Below are 16053 nucleotides of genomic sequence, written 5' to 3'. Positions count from 1 at the left end.
CAGGGCAGAGGCCGGCGGCAGCGCAGGACGAGCGCTCGCCCCCGGGAGCTGCCGGCCCCGCTCGCCCCCTCCCCGCCTCGCAGGGCTGCGGCGCGCCCACGGGGGGGGCAGACACCCACGGGGAGGGGAAGCAGCGCCCACGGGGGGGGACAGTGCCCACCCCCAGCCACCCCGCATCCCCCCCCGGGGGGTGCAGCCGCGGGGAGGGGGCGGCGGGGAGGGGCCGGTGCCCCCCCAGCGCCGCCGTTACCTCCAGGCGCGGGCGGGGGGCGCGGTGCAGGCGCAGGCGCTGCCCTCCATTCATAAAAGCAAACCGCAGCGGGCCACGGCCGTGCCCGGCCGCCGCGAGCGCCTCGCCGGCCCCATTCATAAAAGGGAGGCGAGCATGCGCGCTGGCGCCCCGGTGCCCACCCATTCATAGAGCCGCGAGGCCGCGCGTGCGCAGAGGGGCGCGCTGCCCTCCCATTCATAAAATAGCCATTTTCCCAGGCAGCGGCTGTTGCGGCACGGCGGCGGAGCGGGGCAGCCGCTGACAGCGGCGCTCGCAGGTCCCTGCCGCGGGCCCCGGCCGGGCGATGGTGCTGGGCGCGCTGCTGCCGGTAGGTGCGCGCCCCGCGGGGGCTCGGCTGGGTTGGGCTGGGCTTGGACGGGGCTGGACGAGGCGGGCAGCTCCCCGAGCAGCTCCCCGAGGGGAAGCCGTGCGCCCCGGCTGCGTGCGATCGCCTGTCCCCTTGCTGCAAGGCGCTCGGGAGCGCGTTTCGCGCGGTGACTTCTCCGGCAGCAGTTATCCGCGGCCGTGCGGAGTAGTAGATGGCTGCTGGTGCCTCGCAACCTAGAGGAGACTTGGCGTTCTGAGGAAATCTCCGGCTTCCTCCAGAATTCGCGTTTGTGCGCCTCTAATTCTTATTTATGCCTCTCTTCTACGTCCTTTCAACATCTGCATTTGATGTACGTATATGGCAGGCAGGTTTTGCCACACTTGCGTCGGGATTATTTGCAGGGCTTTTATAACAGAGCGAGGCTCCTCTTTCTGCTGGAGGGATGTCTTCTTCCTCCGCAAGGGATCAGAAACGTATGGTCACCTGGGCTGACAAAGAAGAACTGGGTATTTCTTACTTTGGAATAAGAACGCCGATTTTACATATTTTCTCTCTTTTCCAAAGCCATACGTCTTGCTAGTGTCAAGTAGTTCTGAGCTGTCTCCATAATAGGACACTTCAGAGATCAGCCACTGGTGTGTCAGATCTTTCCTGCACGACCTTTGCTCTTTAGCATTTTATTTCATACATCTGTCTTTTTTTAAAAAATTTTTTTGATGTTTTTGGCCTTACTGCTTTATTCCATCACTGTTCTGTTCCCTGTCTTGCTGTACACTTGGTTGCTTCAGTTTTAAATCTGGATGGATTATATATTTTAAAGGCTAGTAGCAATAAAAATGTATGTCTAGAATAATTTCATAAAGATATATGAAGTACATTATATATAGAGGGAAAAACCTGTCTTGGTTGCTCTTCTCTCCCAACTGCGTAGCAAAGATAAGCCAGGATTTTATTTTCTGGTACCAGTCCTGGCGTCACAGGAGAAAGACAAGCCTAGAGACGACATGTTCTGAAAATTCATTATCAGAAGGGGAATGGAAAAAACAGACAGGGGCATATAAAAGGCACAAAGGTCTTAGAGGAAAGCAGGGCTGGAAATGCAGACCTTGGAAATGGCAGTGCAAATGAATATCAGCATTAATCAGCAGGAGGAAAAGGCTTCACGCTTTTTCCTGAAGTGACCAAGAGATGGGTTTGATTTCTTTATTTAAATCCCTTATAAATCCAACTTTTTCTTTAAAGGGTGTAAGAGAGGAAAGCAGAACAAAATGAAAAACATCTCTGATTAATCCAGACTAGAAAAGGCATGTTCTAGATTCTTTAAAACTTCTTCAGCTGCTCCCTTTCTTCCAAACCATGCAAAGGGTACAATATGTCAGAAAATCAGCTTAGGAATTGTTGTTTAATTAAGTAAAGAAAAACCCAGCTTTCCCAATATTAAGACTTCCTCCCTCTCTCTTTATTTTGGGTTGAAGAATAAAGCTACAATTTGTGCACTGAATCACAATGATCTTGATGACTAGCTTCCCCCTTCTCCATATAAAAATGAATGATAGCAGGAGGAGGGGTTGTTCTCAGTTATTGGAACCCCACTGGGGATGTCTCATTGATAAATGTGCCATTTTCCATGGGCTACTGTGTTTCTGTTGCTAGAAGGGACTCTATATTGGTATTATAAAATTAAAAGGACTATTTCTGAATACTGCAGTCCTTTTGAAATTCTCTGTGAGGTATGTGCAGGGGAGAAATTATTTGTTCTCCTCCTGAAACAGCAAAACAAAAGCTGTTTTCATGGAATCATGACTAATTCCCAGATCATACTGGGAAATGCTACATCTCAAAAAGCAATCTCCCCACCACCACCTCACAAATAAAATTGTAATCGGACTTCAGTGAAATGAAATTTACCACCCTTGCAATACTACAGCACTAATTAATTCACGGTTCTGATAGTTTTCCAAATACTAACTGTAAAAGCAAAAAGTTCATTAGTCATATTGCTGTACAGCTTTCCAAATTCCGCCCAGTACTTACAATTGCCTTTTTAGAGGCAAAGTCACACAATGTTGTTTGTTTATTCTTTTTAAATCCAATACGACATATTTCCGTCAGATAATGTAAAATCATTCTAATATGGTCATCATTTAGTACCATTAGCTTAATAGATTATATCTGAGCTTAGTTTTCTGGCCTTAAAATAAATGTTCTTATCCAGTAAAAGGCCTTGACTAAGAAATTTGAGTCCCTAGAGATCTGAATGTTCATGGGCCAAAATGTGCTTTATTCACTCACACCGTAGGAACAGCCTTTAGCTGGACAGAGACAGCTTCTTGGAAGTCAATGGGTCTCATTTCCCAGCTTCTGAATTTCCAAGCTCTGGCAAGAATTTAGTGTCTCATTTTAAAAATGGCAGATTTCCCTAATAAGCTTTCTATTTTTTTTTCCTTATTACTTGTAGAGAAAATTCTAGCTTTTCTTAGATAGATAAGGCTGATAAGGAGGGAAACAAAAAGAATCAACACAAATATTTTTTATTAATAACGCACTTCATGGAAAGGAGCTTTTTCCTTTCTTTTTTCTTTTCTTTCTTTTTTTTTAAAAAAAAAAAAAAATAATCACAGCTTAACTCAAAATTCAGACAGCCTAACTGAGTCTTAATGAACTCCAACATTATATATTATTCTTAATCACACATTTAAAATGTGCTTACGGAGAGGCCTCCTCCAACTCGAAGCGTAGTCACCCTTCGTTAAAAGCTTTTATTGAACCTTCTGACTTCAGGCAGCAGCAGTGTGTCCCTTGTCACTGCTGGGAGGTCTGGGCAAGAGGATGGCCTCAATGCCACACAAAGGCAGCAGCAGACTTTGTCCCCTCACCAGCAGCCCCTTGGCTGGGACGAGGACCATCCCTCGCCGTGTGGCCTCCCCGGGGACTCGCCCAGGCCAGGCTCAGCCGGTCCCACCCCCACTGGTCTGCCAGGCCCTGCAGATCCCCCATTGCCAGTCCTCCTTGCTGTCAAGGATAGCTCTGGGGCCAGATGTCCTGGCTCTGCTGTCGGCACATCCAAGGCATTTCTCCCTTCCCCACCTAGCTTCAGCCAGGAGCTGGGGACTGGAGAGCCGATGGGGGCAGGAGGCGTCTCTGCTGCCCAAAAGCCCTGCATGCAGCTGGGATAAACTCTTTCAAGACAAGTTTTTCTAGACTGTATAACCAAACCATGACAGAAGAGAGCGAATACAGTCATGGTTGTTACAAAAGCAGCAATAAATTAGAAGAAAGACTATTTTACATGGCTTACCACCGATTCTGAGTGGTGCCAACTTGCATAGGCCTTGGAATATGTGGCCTCCCTTGACACTACACTGCTTGAAGTATGTTCATTTCAGTTATGATAGCTTCTTTGTATTCTGATATATCTATAAAGATATTGTTGCTTTTTTGATTTTCTTCCTTTTGCCCCATTGCCTCAGAAATTCATGCGTCCTGTGGAGCAAAGAAAATGAGCACATTTCTACAGCACATTTACTGCTACCATTACTACAAATATTTTAATCTTAATTAGGTGACTGTGACTTCTCCCTGAGAAGGGAATTCAGCTTTTGTGTGGATGATAGCAGGTTTAGGATCATCACGGTAGCCAAGAGGAGGTGCGATGCAGCTGCCAGGTGACAAGACTCCAGGAGCTCTGGTGTCTCCTCACCATCACCGAGCAAAGCAAAGCTGCAGGTGGGCAGCCCTGGCCTTACCACGGCCCCTGCAAGGCTCTCCCTGACATCACCAGGATTTGGCCTCATTTCTCTGGGGCAGTTTCTCCATCCCTACATCACAAAAGCTTGCGATGCGTCACTCTTTGGAAAATCCTTGGAAAATAGCGATACGATTTCTTCTTGAAAAGTCAGGTTTGTTTTACTATGCTGAAAATGCTTCCCTAGCTATGGCAAGGAAGCAGAAGGCTCTCTGGGTGCTGTTATGATCCCCCCGCTGTCGGCAGGACAAGGTGTCCCCAGGGCTCCAGGCAGCATCGCACAGACCCTGTGGGCTCAGCTGCTCCCAGCCACACAGGACACGGGTCCAGGCTCAGAGAGGGGCAGGAGCTGTGGTACAAAGGTGCACGGGACAACCCAGTGCCAGCAATCCCAGTACAAATCCTGGTTTGGCGAGGCGAAGAGCTCTTCTGTGCCGCTGGTGCCGACTGGATGCAACGGCAGGGACAGGCTGCATGTGAGGGGCTGTTAGGGCTTAAGTGCATCAGAAAGAAGTAAAGTGCCCCCGATTTGGTACTTGCAGCTTATGAAGTACAGGAATTTTCAGTTGCTGCACTACTTTTCTGAACATAATGGTGGTCTCCCTGTTAGCATATAGACCCCAAGCAGCACGTTTGGCCTTTCTTTCCTCTGAGACTTAAGGCCGAGTTCAGGTGCAGGCACACCAGCATCTGCTTGGTGAGCGTTTCTGCAGCTTTCAGAGGTGGCTGGGGCTGAACTGGGATGCTCTGCACGTGGTACTGGCTGGGCAGGACGTGAGGCATGGCATCAGGCTGTCCCGTTTTCCTGCTGACTTCGGTTGGCTGGGGGCACTGGGGATGTTTCAGGATCAAACCGGTGCCTTCCAGGGCGCAGTTTAGTGGGATTGCTTCCATGCAGGACCTAATTCTGGACACCAGAGTCCCTTATTGTCATTATTTGTTACTGCACACATCTAGAGAGCTGTTAAACATATGAGAGAGGACATATTAAAACTAGTAACTAATAGGTAATAGAAACAGTTATGAATATTATGCATGTCTGCACTCATTAAATATTTAATCCAAGGTCCATTTTGTTTTTCAGTAGCTGGAAGACAAGTTATCCGACTCCACTTTGAGAATAAAACACTAGAACCTTATTGCTTTCAACTGCAGAAATTGTTCTGAAGACATTAATGTGCATGAGCTTTCCTGTGGGTTTATATGGCTTTCTCACTGAATTGCCCACAAGGATGTAGCTTTCTATAAAAATTATATAGGCAAGTCCAAAATCCTATTAAAACATAAGATCATTTCTGGTTTAACTTCATTTGACTAAAGAATCTCACAAAACTTTTGAGTCTGAAAAAAAAAACCCAAACACTTTAAAATAACAGTTGGTTTCCTACAAGTTTAGGATTTGTAATTATCTTGTATAATAGTAATTTTAAATTGGCAATACCTAGATGAGGAGATGAAACAAACTACAGCACATTTATGGACTTGAGTCTTTGAGTCTGACACAGCTCCCTTGGAAGGGAATATATTTTGACTTCAAAATTGTATGTGGTGAGCAGCCATACAGTCCCCGGATGGCATGGGGGAAGAGAAATTTTCTCTACATGGGATTCTGTTGACATTTCTGCTTTGAAAAGAGCTTCATTGTTTCACCTGCCTCTAAAGAATGAATAAATCCCAATGCAAGAACATACTCATGAGTTTTCCTTCCTATTGACTACGTTCAGAAAATTGCCTGTACAATTGCACCCAGTGAATTTGTGCCCATGTTAATGCTATAATATTGTAATTACTGATGATCAAAGATTAAGCTGTTTCATTTACAAGTACTGTGTATGGCACTTTTTTCCTCAGAATTAAAATGCAATTTTCAGTTGGACTGAATTAGTACAGTGTGTTACAAAGGCGTTACAAAAAGTTTCATAGCTTTTGTGGAGGTACGGTGCTTAAGCATCTCAAGCCTCCTATTCCACTTTATTTCTTCTCCTATTTTTCTTTTTGTTTGCCTCAATCTACAGTTGTAAATGGCACATCTCATTATATTAAATCTGTTCAATCTGAGCAATTAATTCAGTATCTGCGAGCAGTGCCCAACTGACACTGCCAGAAGGAGCAGAGCTGTTCACAAAACCCAGCCCTGCCTTACCCCAGCAGGTGAGCCTGAGCAGAACCCTTCATCCTTAAGGGCTCTGGCATTTGCAGCTTGTCTCTGGTACCCAGCCCCTTCCCAGTTAGCCTGGGGGCTTCACCAGGCAGCTTCAGGGCCTTGCCTACGGGGAAGAGAATGGGGAAGGCAGGAGAGCACCCTTCTTCAAGGTCTGAAGTTGTGCCGGGTCACCCTGACCACCATTTGGACTGGAGATGTGGCTGCAAACCGAGGCACCAAAGTCAGTGTATGGCAGCATCACCCTGGCTGACAGGCGGCTGCGTGCGGGATGGGCTAGCAGGGAGGTGAGGAAGGGCACCGTGTCCATGTCTGGAACAGGAGCGAGTGCACATCATCCCTCCTGGCTCCCCAGGAGGATCCTGCATCCTTCTGTCTCCCTGCGAGCTGACTGCCTTTCAGAGGATGGCCCGATGTGTTGTTCGGCCATCCTGGAACTGTTTCAGACTGGTTGCAGCTGCGTTTCCCCCCTGGGGAGCACAATAACCAAAAAAGGCCAAGTTCTGACATCTCTGGGGTCTTCCGGGGAAGTCATCAGGATGCGTGAATGCACCGTGGCAGGCACACCTCAGCCTGCAAGAATTCATGGGAGCAGTCTGCCTCTTGACTTGCTCCTGCTCCAGCACAAGTCCTGAACCTGAGAGCTTTGTGGGATCCCTCTGCCCTGCTAGGAGAGAAGGGCCCGCTCCTGCCACACAAACACAGCACCCCCTGCCCTTCGCTGTGGCTCAGGTTTCTCACAGGTCAGCCTGCTGAAGGCTCTCAGTGAGGTTGACTGATGCCTGCCACGAAACCCAAAATCCTCCTTTTCATGGGATGCAGACATCAAGCTTAAAGCAGAGACAGCTCAGGGAAAGACATGCTTAAGGCATGTGCCAGGGGAAGCACAGATACAAAAACCCAAAGCAAATGCCCCATAAATTACCGTCATTGTTCTCATCAGGCAGATCCCAGCAGGGCAGAGCCTCCCCGTAGAACCAACGGCACCCGGCTCACGCTCGAGTTCAGCACTGGAGATGTTTGTCCTGGATCTGTCACCAGCAATCTCACTGCGCCACTGAAACTTCCAGCGACAAAACCATCAGCAGCAATGTAGAAAATTGGAAAATTCCATAAATATCAGAAATTTGCCTTGCTTAAGCGTAGCTCACAGAGTGCGAGCGGTTAACTGGAAAGGCTCTGCTGGGGAGTGAGAAGGCAGGGCAGAAGTTAAGGGACCAAAACCTGTCAGGGTGTGAACCTGCGGTGTTTTGAAGGTGATCTGCAGGAAGGGACATTGTCTGGAGCAGGGGTCTGGGAACGGGGACAGCTGGGGCTTATCTGGCTCCAGAGGTTTTACCCGAGGAAATCTTGTGCCCAAATATCTGTGGGGTCTGCCCCTGCCTTAACATCTCCCTTCACTGGTTGCAGCAGGAATTTGGGCTCTGGTTGCAGTGTCGGTGCTCCGTTGCCCATGCTCTGCAGCATGAGTTGCCCTGTTAGAAGGACATCCTGAAGCAGTATGATAATGAAAAAAGACAATGAATAATTTTCAACATTAACTAACCTAAAGTGAGGTTCTTAGTCCAGGGTTCATCTCCTTCCTGTGATAATTAACTCTGAAATCCTGATTAGCATTATCTCAGTTAAGCCCTCTTTTAACGTATGCCTGCATATGGCCACGTCTGAGCACCGAGCACTGCCAGGTTTGGGGATTTTAGGGGTCGCATGCTTACTACCTGTGGCTATGATCTTCCTTTGGGTTAGCCCAATGACCCGACTCCAATGTGATGCCATCACCAGCCAGGGCCAGCGCTGACCGTGCGGCCCCAGGGCTGATGGAAAACCGCCCTGAGCCACTGCTGCTGCCGTGCTCCCACCCCAGGCAGAGCCCCCGAGCACTGCAGGGCACCTCTACTGCCCCACCAAGGGCCAGAGCTGCTGTCTGGGGAAAATCAGCATCAGGTCAGAGCCTTTGCATTGACAGAGGCGGCGGACACTGCCTTGGGGGTAAACAGCTCTGCTCAGCGCTGGCACACGGTGCCTTAAAGTAATGATCTGTGGATCCAGCCTGAACCTACTGCAAAGGCACCAAACTCCAGAGACTTGATAGCAAGTGAGGCTGAATTGGGACCAGAGCACGGAGCCACATGCCAGAGGTTATTTACAAGTTACGGAGCATTAAGGCAGCAGTGCTGCCAGGGACAGAAAGGCCAGACAGACGGACGGGCATGTCACCCCTTCAGCATGCCACCATTTCCTTCTGCTGCCTCCCAGCTGACACCAGCTCTGCTGCACTGTCTCTCAGCAGCCAGAACAGCTGCCTCTCTCCTTGGGGGAAAAAAAACAGCTGTGAGATAGAAGTCTTCCTACAAACATAACACCTAGCCAATACAGAATGAACTATTTGCTAAGCTCTGACTTGCAGCAAGCGTTTTTTTTTGTTTGTTTGTTTGTTTGTTTTTAATCATGACACTGGATCCTGATGTACAAAAGAAACCTGCTTTCTTTTTCTGCTCTGCATGCCCCACAGTTGTCAGGATCATTGCTTATTTTCACTTCTCAAATGCAGTAATTAGGAAATGGATGCTTTAAGAACTCTTATTTCTAGAGCCAGGGTGTCAATGAGCTATGAATAATGAAATAAAAAAAAAAAAATTGGATGAATGACTAAGACCCAGCAGAGAATTTTAACTAGTGAAGAGTACCAGCATCAGGACTGCCCGACAATAATCACCATTACTGATAGATAAAGCCCTTGTTTCTGCTCGGCTTGTGCAGCACGGTGGGCAGGACATGATGCTGGTGCCCCAGAGGAGGCTTGGGCTGTGCTGACCACGGCTCTGGCCCCCAGATTCCTCCCTGAGCTCCGTCTCCTATCGATCTTGAAGGAACTGGCAGATTTTCAGCCCTTCAAATGCCAAGCACTCTGTCACAGCAACAATTTACAAATCCAACAGTGGACTCTAGTAACATTTTTAAGTGGGCAAAAGTGTACTTCTCTTTCTCCTTCCAAAAATGCATAATTAGCTCATGCTCCAGTTTCTGTAGCTGTGTTAAAGTTGTGGGGATAAGCTCATATAGGAGCAGCACATATGTTTACTCTCACGCACACATTTCTCATGCGTGACTTTAATTGTTGTAATCAGATGCAGTTTTAGCCTGACTTTTTTCAGTCTGCTGTAATATTAAAATCTTTCATGCTGTTGGAAAAGGTTAATTTATTTGCCTGAACACAAAGAACTGGAAATGTCTTCAGCAGTTCCCTGTTTCCTTTTTCTTGATACCAGAAGCTTTTCCCCTCCTGCAACTTGCTCTGAAGCTGTACTCACCACTTCTTTATACTGATCTCCAACATTATATTATTTATGAATAAAGGTCACTCAGCAAGGAAATGGCACATCTACGAGAAAACAATGTGCACTTTCTAAATTTGAACCAAGTAGTTTCCGTTCTTTGATTTAAGTTTAGTTACTTCCTGTGGTTTCTTGTCCTACGCTGCTGTTGAATCTTTGGATCTACTCCAGTATAAATTGCACTCTTTCAATGAAACTAGAAACTGCAGCAATAGATGGCTTAGCCAGCACAGCCAGTAAACAGCACTTAAACTAAATATTAGTCCACTTAGCGTGTTGAAGGAGGGAGCCTAATTACCTGCGTGAGGTGACATATCACCTCCTGAGAGCCAGTCTGACCTGTGTGTGTGCTCTCCCCGTAATCCGTCCCCATCCGCTCTCACGCTGCCTTGCGAGCAGACAAGCTGCTAAGCGAGAACTTCCACCTCCCGCAGGAGGGCTGAAAGCAGGCTTTTAAACCAACAGCTCCCGATGGAGACGGGACACTTCCTCGCCGAAGCCAAGCCATCCTCCCACAGGCAGATTCAGGCGCTGGGTTAGCAAGGATGAGTGTTTTGTCCCACTCTCCAAAGTGTTTTTGTGCCAGGCCAACGCTCCTGAAGGTCACCCTTTTGCTTCACAGTGGAGAACAAGATCAATCGGGGAAAATCCCCAGACCTCAGATAAGTCATTTTGGGTGTTGTGCTGACAAACGGGCACGTATTTATACGCACTGGTAACCCTGAGGTGTGCTCTCCATCAGTAGAAGTGATAACCAAGCACTTTGAGAGCATGCAGTAACGGTACCCCTACCGAGGCTGGAGCTTTTTATGGCCAAGGTTAGGGAGAGGAAAGCAGCAGCAACGAAAGCAATGCACTTTGTACCTGGCCAAGTGCTCCGGCTCCCTTTGCCACAAGCTGTAGTCTTGATAAGAGCTTCTGCGTGATAACCAGCCACTGCAGTGAGCCCTGCTTGGGCTGGGTTGCTGACTACCTCAATAACGATGCGCTCTCTCTCTCCCCTGCCCCTGTTCTGTCTCTTCTCTTCCCCCCAGGACACTGACAAGCAGATTTCTCACCAGTAATCAGGCTGCTTCATCAATGGAGCCCCGGATTCCCCACAACATCACCGTTGTCCCCAATTCTGTGATGGTCCAGCCCTTGCTGGACAGTCGGATCCCCTATGGGAGGCTGCAGCACCCGCTCACCATCCTGCCCATTGACCAAATGAAGACGACCCACATAGAGAACGACTACACCGACAACCCCACCGCTTCCCAGCTGGCAGCCCAGAAGCGCCCCCGGGGCCCCCATGAACTGGTCCTGACCAACCCGCACCTGCAGCGGTGCGAGCAGGACGTCACCCACCCCTGGATCTCGTTCAGCGGGCGCCCCAGCTCCATCAGCAGCAGCAGCAGCACGTCTTCAGACCAAAGGCTCTTGGACCACATGGCCCCGGTGCCCGTGGCGGAGCAGTCCTCGCCCCGAGCGGTTCGCATTCAGCCCAAGGCGATTAACTGCAAACCCCTGGACCTGAAGGGGCCCGTGTCTCAGGAACTGGACAAGCACTTTCTCCTGTGCGAAGCCTGTGGGAAATGCAAGTGCAAGGAGTGCGCCCTGCCCCGGACTCTGCCGTCCTGCTGGGTGTGCAACCAAGAGTGCCTCTGCTCGGCACAGAACCTGGTCAACTACTCCACCTGCATGTGTCTCGTCAAGGGCGTCTTCTACCACTGCACCAACGAGGACGACGAGGGCACGTGCGCCGACCACCCCTGCTCCTGCTCCCACTCCAACTGCTGCGCCCGCTGGTCCTTCATGAGCGCCCTCTCCCTGGTGCTGCCCTGCTTGCTCTGCTACCTGCCCGCCACCGGCTGCGTCAAGCTGTCCCAGCGCTGCTACGACCAAGTGAGCCGGCCCGGATGCAGATGCAAAAACACAAACAGTGTCATTTGCAAGGCGCTGCCGGAGAGCAAAGCCAGCAGGCCAGAGAAACCTTTTTGATAATTTGGGAAGATGGGAGGGGGGGGACGTGCCCCGCAGGTGGAGCTCTGTCTTTTTCGTAACCTGTGTTCTGAGGATAACGTCAGCCTTTTGCCTTCAGAGAAAGCAGAAGCAACTATTTCCACAAACTGAAGCACTTTGGGTCATTCAGGGTTTTGGAACCGGTCAGAATCTAACTAGATGGGGCCAAAGGAGGAATCTCAACCGTTTGGAGTGAAGGCTGAAAACCCACATCCATCACACAAAGCCCAGCTGCTTACCGACTCCCGGTTCGGCCGGCCGGCTGCCCCCCTGCCTGCACACCACAGGAACCATGAACTGCTCACTGGGCAGGCTCCAGCACAAGCAATACCATTCCCATCCACAGAGAGCTGCACTGGGTTCATCCTAAGGGTGGGGCTCCTGTTTTCACTCCCTCTCACACCTCCGATTTGCTACCAGCAGCCTGCTGAGGGTGGCGGCTTCGCTCCCGCCTCCCCTCTCCCCACCTGCTCGCCGTTAGGAGGGGCGGCTGCACACCATGAGTTTCCCAAAGCTTTCTGTGTCCCTCAGAGGGCTGGAGCCAGAAGTCAACACGCAGTTTGTTTGTGCAAGGGGCTCATAATGTTTCAGCACGTTGTTCTGCTTGGTGCCCACCAGCCCACGTGCTCGGGGGCTGTCCAAGCAGAAGGCCGGCGGGGCTCTGCGCATCGTGCCAACGTCGTGCTGCTCTGCCCGTCAGTGAGCTGCAGCAGCAGGCTCCGGCCAGTGGAATATTGATCGTAACCAACACTACAAACCTCCTGCAAAAGGTTTTCCTTCAGATCCCATCCACCACGTGTGCTTGCTCCCCAGCTGCTGGAGCGAGGGCGATGTCAGCGTAATCCGTGGAGTTGGGCTGTTCAGTGTTGGTTTGTTTCTCTGAAGCCCTCGAGCGACGTTAAGATGTCACATAAACCTAAGTGTAGGATACACGTAGATGTATTTTTATAAGGATATCAACCCAGTACCTCCTCTCCTGGAACAAGCTCTTCTTTGCTCATTAAATATTAAGATTTTTTTTCATCCTGGGGCAGAATGGCATCTGCTTGAATTACATCCCATTCCCCCATTTCTATTGCTGCTGTTCTACTTTTGCCTCCTCTGTACAGAAGTGTCTTTTAAAGTGTAGAGAATGCTTTTAATGTTTGTTTTAGTGTTAACAAATGCTAGGGAAAGCCAGGGGAGGGAAGGGAGCGTATTTAAGGAATTTGCCCATGGTCTTCAGTAAGTGAAAATCATCGGCTCTGTGCACTCGTCCTAGGGCCTGTTCTGCACTCCCCGAAGATGCAGTAACCCCTTGCTCTTGACAACTCCAAGGTGCTAAATACAAATATTTGTCCAAACATGCAACACTGTAATAAGTAGGTAGGTACTTGTTGCATGCTGAAAACTGATCTAGTCTCTCTTTTCTCTTTTTCTTTATTTTTTTTTTTAACTAGAGGAAATTTCCTCAGTAAATGCACAGCAGTGACAGTGAAATGTCATCTCTAATTAGCAAAGCAATAGGCAGAGCTCATGTAGCACTTCCAGGAATCCCATTTGCTTGGTTGCAATACAGTTGCTGCGTAGGGGTTGGCAGGAGCGCACTGATGGGACTTCTGGTGTCTTTTGTTTTAAGAATTAATTTACCCTGGATGACTTGGGGTTTAGTTAAGTTTAATTGTAGATATTTATTGAATGGAAAATTAAAAAAAAAAAAAAAGTTTTATATTTATATCGTGCTAGCTTGTGTATGATAAATCCTAGGAAAAGGGATACGACGTCTGTTAGCAGATACCAATTCCTATGGTTTATCCCTGTGCTGAACATATGGCGACACCAGAAAGAAGGAAGCAGGTGGGGATCAAGGGTTGTACATATTATCTTGCACAAACGAGAAGGGAAAAGGGAAAAGGAAAACCAGCCCCCAGTTAGCTGAACTGTTGGTTGAATGTATAAGGTATGCGTATTTAAGAAGAGAAATCACTTTCCGAAGACACAATCAGGCCAGAAAACGCAGCAGGAGAGGAAGCTGCCTGAAGCCCTCCTCGGCTGGCGGTGTACACAGTACCCAAACGGCCTCCACCTTCAGCTTCGTGCCATTTCGACCCTCTGTCCTCGCCTATTCGGGGGGGATCCGTACCGAAAATCGGCGACAGCAAACCCCTCCGTGTAGACGCATGGTTCCTGCAAGCAAACGCAACGTCGGAGCGGTCGCCCCCGTGCCGGCCTGCGGGCGTGCACGCGCGCCGCCTCCCGCTGCTGTGCCCTTCCTTGTACATAGCTGTAAACTATTTCTCTGTTGGTTTCTTTTCCTGTATAAATCCTGCTATGATGTAAGCCCATCACTTGCTGGCGGACTGTAGCGCGTTAGTGGATGTGTTAGAGCAGTGGTAAATGTAGCAGAGTGACTCCCCGACCCTCGGGCTCCCTGCGCCGTGGGGCAGCTCGGGGGTGGCAGGAGCTGGCTGGCGCTGTCCCCCCTGCCCCGGGGCTGGGGGGCTTTATTTCGCCTTTATTTCCCTCCCTGCGCCCATCCCAATGCCCCCTCTCCCCTTGAAGGTACTTGGGTCTCCTGCCACCCCGAGACATCCCGCGGGCGCAGACACGGGGGCACTCGGAGCCACGCCAGCGGCTCCGCCAAGCTGACGAACAGCTTCTAATTAACACCGAACCCCTCCTCGAGGATCGCTGCCCCGGGCCGTGGCTGCATGAGGCCCCCACAGCTCGGTCCCGGAGGCGAGGGCTGGGTGCAGCCTCTGAGCGCTGCCCACGCACGCAAGCAAAGACCCAGAGCATGAAGCAGATGCTCCAGAGAGCTGGCGGCCAGCAGCGGGGCTTCAGGTGGCTCTTTGCAGCACCATGTGTACCAGGAGCAGCCCCCAAATCCCCTCCGAGCTCCCCGGGCACCGGCGTTCCCCCTCGGGGCAGCCCGCACCCCGCCGCAGTGCCGGGGGCTCCCTCTCCCCTCCCCACGCTGGTAAACCCCCCCCCGTTGTCACCCCCACCACATGTGCACCCTGAAAAGTTACCACAGAAGGTTTTCTTTGTATAGAATATTTATTTTGAAGCTCTATTTTAATAGTATTTATTTTAGAAAGTCTACTATTGTAAGAGTTCTTCTGTTTGTGAAGAAAAACAAGTACTGATGAATGTACTGATCTAGAAATTATATATATATATAAATATATATTGTTAAATATATCAATGGCTGTTGTGGTTTTCTATTAAAAAAATATCCCAACGAATATTTACAGCGATTCTTCTAAGAATACAAGCAGGGAGCAGCCCCAGAGCAGTTGTTTGATAGCATGGACAGCAGGGGTGACGGAGGGAGCAGCGAGCCCATGGCCCCAGGGGTCGCTCAGCCCTACAGCCCCATTGCTGGGGCACCCCAAGCACAGCCAGCCCCCGGGTAACCTGCCCTCTGCCCTCTCTTCTTCCCCCCAACCCTGACAAATGCCGAAGAAGCTCACAGTGGAGTCATGTATGAGTCTCCGGGACAGAGAAACTCCTCTCAGGCCCCCCTTTTTCAGGGGCTTAGATTTTCGCAGCTCTCGAGCCCCTCACCACGCCGCCTCCCATGTCACCAGCAGCAAGCCAGGCTGCTAAAAATAAAGGGCCCACTTTATTTGGTAGCGTTCCTGTTGGTTATTTGCATGAGCTGTGGAGCTCAGCCTGTGACTCACTGAAAGAAACGCCAGGATTTGTGTCATCCACACAGGTAACCTGGGGGGGTTACCTGGCCTGAAAGAATGTTATTGAAAAATAAGGTTGCATTAGTCACTGCATCAGACAGAGAGACCAAAACGGCACCGTACACAGCGTGACACCTGCTGCTGAAGGGTTTGCGATGGGGAAAAGATGCTGAACTTGTTATATTGTTGTGTTGGTTAGGTTTGGCGTTTGTTTTTAAAAAAAGACCTAGGCAGGATGTGTAAATGTAAACTTGAGTTTGGCAGCACTGGTTGGGGTCTTGCACATAAAGCTTCACAGACACCGACCCAGTGTCCGGGTGTCTCTGCTGGAAGCAGACCAGCACCGTCTCGTTGATTTGACTGGTGGATGTAAAATTAATACTTTTTCTGTCAAAATCATTGCCTTTTTTCCAAATCAATTTTCCATAATTGAAGGAAACCAATTCCAGCACCATGAGCACGGGTTATAAGATGGCACAGAGAGACACAGAGCTGGGAATAACTGAGTCTGTGGTTCACTGACAGGTCCAAAGAG

The 16053-nt window shown here is 49.6% G+C and overlaps 1 protein-coding gene across 2 annotated transcripts; it reads left to right on the top strand.

Annotated features, from left to right (window-relative positions):
* The first annotated feature begins 510 nt into the window (after positions 1-510).
* SPRY4 (sprouty RTK signaling antagonist 4) lies at positions 511-14920 on the top strand. Of its 2 annotated transcripts, none has more exons than XM_084295103.1 (2): positions 511-603; positions 10875-14920. In XM_084295103.1, the coding sequence occupies exon 2, from the start codon at positions 10921-10923 to the stop codon at positions 11818-11820; it is 900 nt and encodes a 299-aa protein (XP_084151229.1). In that variant the 5' UTR covers positions 511-603; positions 10875-10920; the 3' UTR covers positions 11821-14920. The 2 variants fall into 2 exon arrangements, with proteins under 2 accessions (XP_084151229.1, XP_084151228.1); XM_084295102.1 differs by having other exon boundaries at positions 524-599.
* Positions 14921-16053: the final 1133 nt, after the last annotated feature.

Source organism: Netta rufina, assembly GCF_964035555.1.
Source record: "Netta rufina genome assembly, chromosome: 14".
Taxonomy (NCBI): Eukaryota; Metazoa; Chordata; class Aves; order Anseriformes; family Anatidae; genus Netta; species Netta rufina.
The sequence above is the reverse complement of the archived record's forward strand: the minus strand, read 5'-3'. Positions and strand labels throughout refer to the sequence as shown.